This window comes from Babylonia areolata, chromosome 19 (genome assembly GCF_041734735.1).
Source record: "Babylonia areolata isolate BAREFJ2019XMU chromosome 19, ASM4173473v1, whole genome shotgun sequence".
In the NCBI taxonomy this organism is placed as follows: Eukaryota; Metazoa; Mollusca; class Gastropoda; order Neogastropoda; family Buccinidae; genus Babylonia; species Babylonia areolata.
Window position 1 is genome coordinate 13,127,503 of NC_134894.1, and position 10,000 is coordinate 13,137,502.

Here is a 10,000-nt window from a genome sequence, read left to right on the forward strand (position 1 = left end):
GTGAAATCATCAGCATCGTGTTGTCAGTGATGATCGTCGGGGATGTGGTTGGTGGTTCGTGAAATCATCAGCATCATGTTGTCAGTGATGATCGTCAGGGATGTGGTTGGTGGTTCGTGAAATCATCAGCATCGTGTTGTCAGTGATGATCGTCAGGGATGTGGTTGGTGGTTCGTGAAATCATCAGCATCGTGTTGTCAGTGATGATCGTCGGGGATGTGGTTGGTGGGTCGTGAAACAACCACCCGCAGATGAGTATCTATCTTCAGCATCTGGAGAACATGGCAGGAATGATGCAGAGAGGTGAGTCTGGAATCGATGTGTCAGCAATTCAGCAACTGAAAAACGGGGCCAGGCTTGAGAGGTTTAATGTGAGTGTCTGTGACAATCACGATGGTAGCATCACTGTTCTTCACATGATTGCCGCTAACTGTGTCCACTGACTGCATGCACACATGGTGTACGGTCACCGTGGTGGTGACGTTACAAAGTCCACTGCTGAAGAACAGGAGCGTGCCCGAAGCGAAGAACAAGGAAGATAGGTGTCGCAGGAGGAACGGAACATGAACAATGCATTACCTCCCGATTCAGGTGCATTTGCACAAGAGGTAGAAGGGTAATGGGAAATGGGGATGAAATAGGGACTAACATCGTATGCCATCCGTGTATAATTTCTAAGTTTGTCTTAGCACAACATGAATAAAAGTAGAACAACAAATAATGCAATGTCCAATAGGGTGGGTGAACACAACATCCGGAATATATAGTAAAAGCTGATTCTTGTCATATTACAGATTTACGATAAACTGACACAAGTACATGGATTATAGTTCTAAGCAAATTCAAGTATATCCTGTAACTCACAATGCATTACACACATGCAAAATATTTATGTAAATTTGGAATAACAGTAAAGGACAACAATGAGGTGTTTGATATGAAACTGCACGATACTGAAAACAAATAATGAACAGTATTAATCAAGAAATCTGAAATTGTAAAAGTACACCAAAAACACAACACCAAATATAACGGTTGATAACTTCAGTGTCAATATGTCCTGTCCAAAAACAAGTTTGCTGCCAGGTTGCGAACATGAATTTGGATTCGGGGTGTAAACATTTCCGTTTGAAAAAAGGAGCATGAATGAAAAAGAAACAAAATACTTGTGAAATATCAAAATATCCACTGCACTTTCACAAGTATATATAGTACACACCATACAAGATTACACATTGTCCAAAACACAAGCACTGTTGCAGTCCATTGGGAAAAAAGTCCATTCCATGAATGTGGTGATGATCTTATCTTTAGACATAGTGCACGTGGCACACAGAGTCCTGAGGAGGTCACACTTCGCACACAAGAACTTAAATGTCAATTCATTTGTAGATCGAGACACACAGCCAACTCATGAGTTCATTGCAATATGATGCGTTTGTTGTTTGTTTGAGAGATACACTGTCCGTGGTATACTTTACTGCATAATGCGAATACGACATCCAAAACCATTATAACACATGAACATAGAAGACATGTAGAATCGAGCATTCATTGCTGCAGTATGATGTCATAGACACACCAATGTTTCTCTGAAAATGCAGATTAAAAATGACATGCAAATAATACAAACAAGATACATGATTATTGTGCTGTAACGACATGTGAACACAGAAAGTACAAGAATGCAAGACAAGGGTCGTGTTTGCGTTATCATGTGTTAACTGATAGTTGACAAATAGTAAAATGATGAAGTCCCTTTTTATTGTTCAGGTGGTGCAAAGAAAAAGGCCACTGAAATACTCAGTGTATGGGGAAAGATGTGAAACGAGGGAAAGGAATCAAAGTATTGCAGTGACGTTTCTTAATGCAGTGAGGAGTATCTCGTCTTGAAGACTCAGACTTTCGGTACCAGAAAATAGTGACCAATAGCTATGAATCAAAACATGGTACGTCCTTCGCTCACCTACACTTTTTGTTTGTTTCTTTTTTTCGCTTGAGCTTAGGAATTGGGTTTGGGTATGGGGTAAATTGACAATTCCGCACCAGTGATGTCGAGCTCATAGATACGCAGTAACATACAAACCTACGAACTGGAAAAGGGAAAAAATGTACATGTATACGTGGCTCACATAACATGGTAAACATAATCATAGAGAGACCTTGATATAAAAGCATTTCGAATCTAGTCTGGGGAAGTGGTGTGTGGAGTGGTAGAGGTTAGGACGACATAGGGATAGAGGACTTCAAAGAAGAATAATCGAAGAAAAAAATCTATATGGAAGGGTGTAAGGACTTTGATGACATTGGAAAAGAGTAAGTTAATGTTGGGAATTGCTCTGCCCGTCATGAAGGCGAGGGTACAAGGGTTCCTTCTCATTTTGGGGCAGGGAGTCTGCTTAGTTGGGTGCTGCTGAGACTGGGGGTTCCACTACCGGTTTCCGGAGATAGGTAGCAGTATCTCCATGTTTAATTTTTAGAAAGACTGTGTAGTCCTTCTCTGTAATCTGTTTTATCTTAAAATGTTCAAAGACGGACAGCTTGACCACTCGAGGAAGACTAATCTCCTGGCTAGTTCGTCGATCCTTAAGCATAAGGTGAGGCCAGGTAAGATGAAGTTCTCCCCAAAAATAATTAACAGGGACAATAGGCAGGGATTCCAGCCAGGTGGGACAGGGAATACAATAATCACCAGGACATTTGGTAACAGAACACATAAACACATTCACACGCTGAGTAGTACCACAGATCTCTAACATCACTTCGGAGGAATAGGTAAGGGAGCAAAAAGTCATTTTAATTGTGTAGAATGATAACAGCGATCAGCAAAATACAAATGAAAGCTTAGGTGGAAACAATGGAATGATCGACTATAGTAAAGGAGGTGGGGGCAGGGGATTCTGCGTCTAAACCAGGGAGATTACTCGATTCCGATGGAAGATTGGGGTCGGACCAGGTCAAGAAGGGATTGGAAGCTCTAACTGTGGGGGTGTGGGTAAGAGCAACTAACAGTAACAAGGACCGAAGTTTCCGACACACAACAAACATGCTGATGAACAGCAGAATAACTAACCCAAAAGAGATGTAAGACAGAATATGAGATAATTGCCATGAACTAGGGGATGTGAATGAGTCACCTGAGAGCATATAAGCATCAAACAGATTCCGATAAACAGTTTTTCCTCGTTTCATATGATCAGTGATAGCATTGAGACTCATTCTTAGTCGTTGATCTTTTCGGATGTGCTGTTTATAAGCTTCTGATGATGCTGTTCTTAAATGGGGAATGGAGTAGGAAACGTCTGAAAGGTGTAATTGATCAGAGTTAGCATCTGAAATACTGGAGTGGTTAAAAAATTGCTGGAGTAAGGCAAGATTAATACCAGGGCTGGTAGCAAGTGTTATGGGGGATGTGTCTTGACATGCCGCTAAGCGAGGGGAAAATGAAAAACTACCTGCTAAAACTGAACAAAAACATGGAAATTTCATTACGCAAAACGAGCAGCCTGGTTTCCTGGTCACCTCATTATGACAAGTCAAAATTATGTCTGAAATATCAGTGAGTAACAGGGTGCCTTCGTCTAGCTCAGTGATAGAGGGAACAATAGCAGCTTATACAAAATCGAATTTACAGTGTCTTCTAACGTCAGTTTTCCGTATCATGACTGAAGCGCAAGATTGATCAGAAATAGCACGGTGATGAAACTTGTCAGGACAGAATTTGTTATGAGTCCCGTGACATAGCAACATCTGAGAAGTGGTTAACTCTATGATATAAAATCTGGTCTGTAGAGACAGCAACAAAATCAGGTAAATTAGTTACTAATGTAGCATGTGAGCTGGAAGCATTGAAGGGAACAGGAAACGTCATCACTTGATAAAGGTCAAAGCGTGTAGTGGTGGAGGCAATAGGAACGTCTATCACTATCAGTATCTGTTCAACCTGACCTGCATACAGGACACGGGATGAATGGTAATAATATCTAGGGTCCATATGAACTACTCTGAAGGCTGGGTGAGTGCGTGAAAGTGTGCGTTGTATGTCATGCAGAGTGTGAGTGAGCGTGTTATGATCAATGAGCACTGGGGACAGTTCTCGGTGTGTGAGGGAGGTAACGCCTAGCAGGAGTGATTCCAGTCGGCGTTCCAGCCGAGTAATCTGTTGTAGCTTGGAGAACACTATGGGGACAAGAAACAGAACTGCGTGTTGTGTGTGTTGGTTCGCGATGTCCTCTTGTTCTAGTATGTCAGTGATGTTGTCCATGCGTGAATGCATGGACATGATTGATCCTATCAAATTATCCATCCTGTGGTTTGAAGTCTTCATGTAAGACGATACTTTATTAAGAAAAGCGACCGATCCAGTTGATGATGAAATCTGCATTTTATACAGTCTTGACACATGTTTCTGAAGTTTCCTAACATCCGAAGAAGTGGCGACACCAAATAGTGAACTGGCTAAATCGCATACAAATGGTAGGATAGCCCGTTTCGACCTGGAATTTGAAACTGGTGGTGGTTTCGAGCGACCAACCATCTGCTCAACACGTTCAAAAGTTGCTTGTATATCCTTTGTGATATTTGTTGCTAACTCGTTAAGTGCTGAAGCATTACCGATTTGAAACTACAAAAGAAAGGCGTGGGGTTAGAGCAAGGTGGGATTGGTAGTATCGGGAAAGCTATGGGGGTCAGACGAATTTCGAATGTGTGACTCCACGTGTCGACATCATTATATAACTTTCCATGATGTCGAAATGGAATCATTTAGCGACTCCAACCGGCGGACATCGTGTCCTTCACTAATAAGGACGAGGAGTCCCAGCAACAGGAGGGGTCCTGCACACAATAAACATGTTAATATCCACATACAACACATGAGCGAAACAAGTACTGTAAAAAGAGTACATGATCATAGACTGTCAACCATACATATTGATTCATAAGTAAATACGTTGTCATCACCCAGCTCAGCAAAGGTGATAGAATAGCATCTGTTTTTGTTCACTGACAGCTTAGGCGTTCACTGACAGCTTAGGCGTTCACTGACAGCTTAGGCATTCCGAACCGTACTGTATTGTGAGGGTTGCCTCGCGCACTGCCCTCTTCATCGATATCCATCAAGCGTTACTGTATTGTGAGGGTTGCCTCGCGCACTGCCCTCTTCATCGATATCCATCAAGCCTTACTGTTTGTGAGGGTTGCCTCGCGCACTGCTCTCTTCATCGATATCCATCAAGCCTTACTGTATTGTGAGGGTTGCCTCGCGCACTGCCCTCTTCATCGATATCCATCAAGCCTTACTGTATTGTGAGGGTTGCCTCGCGCACTGCCCTCTTCATCGATATCCATCAAGCGTTACTGTTTGTGAGGGTTGCCTCGCGCACTGCCCTCTTCATCGTTATCCATCAAGCGTTACTGTATTGTGAGGGTTGCCTCGCGCACTGCCCTCTTCATCGATATCCATCAAGCGTTACTGTTTGTGAGGGTTGCCTCGCGCACTGCCCTCTTCATCGTTATCCATCAAGCGTTACTGTTTGTGAGGGTTGCCTCTTCATCGTTATCGACTGTGTAGTCCAACATGGTTTCAATATAGGCTGCCTGTCGCTTCACCTACTGTAAACAAGTATACATACAAATCATGAAAGCATCGTCATGAGACAGTGTTATCACCACCGCTGGTGATCTGTAGTGCGTAAGATTCAGTATAATTGAATCAGATTACAATGAAAGCGACGTCCAAAGCACATATATCACTTTCCTTTTACTTAAAGAATCGTCGTTTCCCGGGTTTTTACCTTTCATTAAGCGCTTCTAGCCGTGACGACTTTCACCCCTCTCCTCTCTCCATTGCTTGTTTTCCCGAAGCACGTTCCATTATTCCACTCCCAAACTTGTGTGTGTGTGTGTGTGTGTGTGTGTGTGTGTGTGTGTGTGTGTGTGTGTGTGTGTCTGTGTCTGTGTGTGTGTGTGTCTGTGTGTGTGTCTGTGTGTGTGTCTGTGTGTCTGTGTATCTGTGTGTGTGTCTGTGTGTCTCCTCCTCACAGCCCCCAACTCCACCCCCCCTCTCCCCTCTCTTTGTCTCTGTCTCAATTCTTCACACTCTGTGTGATTGATTTTCCTTTGTGAAACTTGCCAGAAATCTCAACGTCAGTCAAAAAATAATGGACGTTTTGGGTTCTTGTGTCCAGAACGCCTTTCTCGGCAAAATAAGAAATAGAAAATGTGTTTTAAAAAATATGTGAAAACAAGACAGCGTGTTTCAAATAAGAAGAATGGAGATCTGTGATGAATACAGTTGCCAGTGCAGTTCACATTCTCAGTTTGTCTTTCATTTTCTCATCTCTCGAATTGCATTTTTTGCTAACCTCTTGGAGCTGTCGAGAATATGACGCAGCCATATTCACTCGTTATGACAATCAATATTTGTCCAGCACTGGAGTAGTTTTTCAGCATGACATTCTGTCAATCGTCAGAACAATACGACTTCGTTCAGGTCATCAAGCAGTGATGTAGAAATTCCTCTCAACTCTTGCTATTCCTCAAGGAAAAACACAAGTTGAAAGTCAATGACAAATCTTATTGTTCCCCAGGGAAGGTAAATTCAGCGACTGTAACAACCACTGAGGAACGTCGCTGCTGCCAGTACCAGGAAAAGTCTTCAACAGGAGTGATCTTGGAAAGAATGAAAACAATAGTCAGCCCACAGCTACACAGCTTCCATCAAGACCGATCTTTCGCAGACTAAATTGCAACTCTGTGCACCACAGTGGACCTCTAACATTTCTGCCAGACCTTCTGTGCCCCATGCAATGGGGTTGGCTGGAGGACGCTTATTTCAGATCCTCACATCCGGTACCATACAACCAGAAAACACCGGTCTCTGTCTTGTAGGAGACATGATTTGGATCACATGCAGAGGGAGAAACAAAGGCGCTGACGTGCATGTCTCTGAATCATAAAATAAAACATAGGTCATGGATCACTGTCATGAAAATCAAAATGGCGTTTTTGATACTGAAACAAAAAAAACTTGCGACAAACGATAGCTAATTCAGATCAAAATAGACATTTTTTTATGAGATCGACACAGACGTGTTTTGCAATGCCTGGGATTCACTGAGAATCCAGCCCAGTCATGAACTTCATACTTTACAGCAATCAGTTCTGTCCAGCGTTGAAGGAAGTTTTTATCCAGCATGACAGCTCATTGACGGACAAAATGAAACCAGCGACGCAACATCTTTCTTGATTTCTTGGGGAAGGAAGGGGAGGGAATTGAGAGACCCACCACCGGAAGTAACAGATAACAGTGATCTCATCCCACCCGAGGGCGTTGTGAATCTGGGCCAACTCTGACTGAAGATTTTGTTTCATTTCTACAGCAAATGGACTGGCTTATATCTGGCTACAGAGAAACAGGATTGGCAGGCACAGGCAAATGGCAGAGACAGTTATCAAGAAACTGGTTTATACCGGAGTGTATAATATGGTCGGAATTCCGTGTTGGTTTTGGAACTGTCCTCCCGCCTCCAACATGTCACGTAAAGTATATTAAAAAAAATCTATTGTCACGGAATGTAATCCTTGTGTCCAAGCTGTAATCATGCCAGAAGCACAGTTCTATTTAGATAGAATTCTGATCTGATCTCGAAACAAAAATTCTAATTTATCGCCCAGCGTTCCGACATGTTTAGCATATCGGTGGTTTATTGGCCCATGTCTCCTAAAACAGATAAAGACACCACTCATATCTGAAACCTAATCATCGGATAGAATTTTGTTGGAAAAGCCATTTTAGTTCTGAAAAGCTAGGAATATTCCTTGTATCACTGCACATAGTGGTGTACTTTCTTTTTATCATTCTCACTGCAACCACATGGAATACCTTTCCTTACAAAACTTAAGAATTTGGATACTATTTCACATGCCGTCCCCCTCACACCCCGCCCCCTTTTTTTTTCTGCCATTTGTTTTCAGTCTCAGATGAAAATTAACATGATTTAAGGGTGTTAGACAAGCCTAACCCTCTTTGCCAACAAGAGCATTTCTGAAGAACAAAGGAGAGGTCATTCCAGTCTAAATTCAGCGAGAGGAGGGTCGCCCATTCTTTCATTTTGTTTTCTTTGTGCAGCGTGTTGCCTTTCAATTGGAAGACTCCAGTGAAGATGTTGACTAACAGCACTCCTCATTCGGGTAGCACGTGCATAACCCGCGCCCAGGACAATTTTTGTTGTGTCAAACACGCACGTGTGCGCAAATGCGTGGGTGTCAGATGGCACACGCTCCGTGTTTCTCTGTGTTTCAACCTCTGATCGTGGGCATATGAACACACACACACACACACACACACATACACACACACACACACACAAACACACACACACACATACACACGTCAATATTGGGATTTGATAATCAAATATTGAGAGAGAGAGAGAGAGAGAGAGAGAGAGAGAGGTGCGCGTGGGTGCACACACACACACACACACACACACACACACACACAGAGGCGCGCACGCGCGCACACACGTGCACACACGGCCAGCCAGACAGACAGAGGCATAGATGACTGAACAATGGTCTGAAACGCTCTTGGGACGCCGATGGCATTGATATTGTCACCCAGCATCACCTGAGGGGTCTACCCACACTAAGATCACGCCTTGCATTATGTATAGGGGTGAACTACTTCTGTCTGGCCCTGTTTCTGACCAGCGGGTCTCTGGGCAAGCATGCAGAAATGCCTGACAAGAGTAGCGGGGTTATCTGCCCTCCAACCACCCTTCCGCATGTGTGTGTGAGGGAGAGGGGGGGACCTCTGCTGGACTTGTTGTTGTCACTGTTTATCAACGTTTGTAACGAATGAGGCGGACACAATCATCCAGAAATCTGAGTCCAGACGCTATGATTATTGGCTCACCCATACTTATCAAAGGTTGGCCATAGCTATCGTTTTGGTGAGGTTACGATTGTCCTGCTTCTTCATTTCCAATCTTTATCGGTTAGTATTTCACTCACAGCTATTTCTGTGCTGGAAAAACGCGACCCACTCCCTCACACACACTCCAGCACAACCACCGATCCTAGATCAGGTGGTAAGGAGTTCAGACAGTTTAAGAGTGCTAAACCCCCCATAAATATAGACCCCAGACAAAAAGAACAGGAATCAGGACGAAACAAACGGGATAATCACGTCAGTCTGGTCCTACTAGGAGCTGTTGTCTGTGACCGTTCTAGACTGAAGCGTGAAAGTATTGCCTCTTTTTGCCCATCATTGAATTGAATGGTACAGCTTTATTGTCTCTTTCAACAGACTTCTAGGTCATGAAAGGCCGTCATTGTATTGAATGGTACTATTGTTACTGTCTCTTTCAACAGACTTCTAGGTCATGAAAGGCCGTCATTGTATTGAATGGTACTATTGTTACTGTCTCTTTTAAAAGACTTCTAGGTCATGAGAGGCCGTCATTGTATTAAATGGCACACTGTCCTTTTTTAACAAACTTCCAGGTCATGAGAAGCTGTCTTTGTATTGAATATTACATAGTTACTGTCATCTTTCAACAGACTTCTAAGTCATGAGAGGCCGACACCTCAGAATGGCGACTGACTGTGCGAGCCAGCTGCCGGGTCGTCAGTACGTGTCTGGCATGGCTGGTGACCAGTCACTGACTTCACAGCTCGCGGCATTTTGTTGATTTATTTTAAAGTTGTGGTCTTCGCTTGACTGACAATGGCAATGACATTGTCTCCCAGCATCACCTGGTGGGTCTACCAACACAAAGATCACGCCATTAGGTGTGAGGGTAACCAGGGCTGTTCGCCTCTCTGTTTTTATCTATGAGTGTGCATGCAAAAATTCTGGAAAAGATTAGGGTGTGTGTGGAGGGGGCGGAGGGGCGGAGGGGGCGGGGGGGCTGCGGGGGGTGGGAGGGGGGGGGGTAAGAGGGTCTTTGCTTTCTCCGCCCACACCCTCCTACCCGTCTGTAACACACATACA

The 10,000-nt window shown here is 43.6% G+C and overlaps 1 protein-coding gene across 1 annotated transcript in view; it reads right to left on the reverse strand.

Annotated features, from left to right (window-relative positions):
* Positions 1-1,310: 1,310 nt before the first annotated feature.
* LOC143293948 (uncharacterized) overlaps positions 1,311-10,000 on the reverse strand; it is a 13,926-nt gene continuing 5,236 nt past the window's right edge. The window contains exons 3-6 of the mRNA XM_076605344.1: positions 9,733-9,771; positions 4,358-4,537; positions 3,797-3,943; positions 1,311-1,340 (exon numbers count right to left, since the gene is read on the reverse strand). Of these exons, the coding sequence (XP_076461459.1) occupies positions 1,311-1,340; positions 3,797-3,943; positions 4,358-4,537; positions 9,733-9,771 (396 nt within the window). The remainder of the gene's footprint in view (positions 1,341-3,796; positions 3,944-4,357; positions 4,538-9,732; positions 9,772-10,000) is intronic.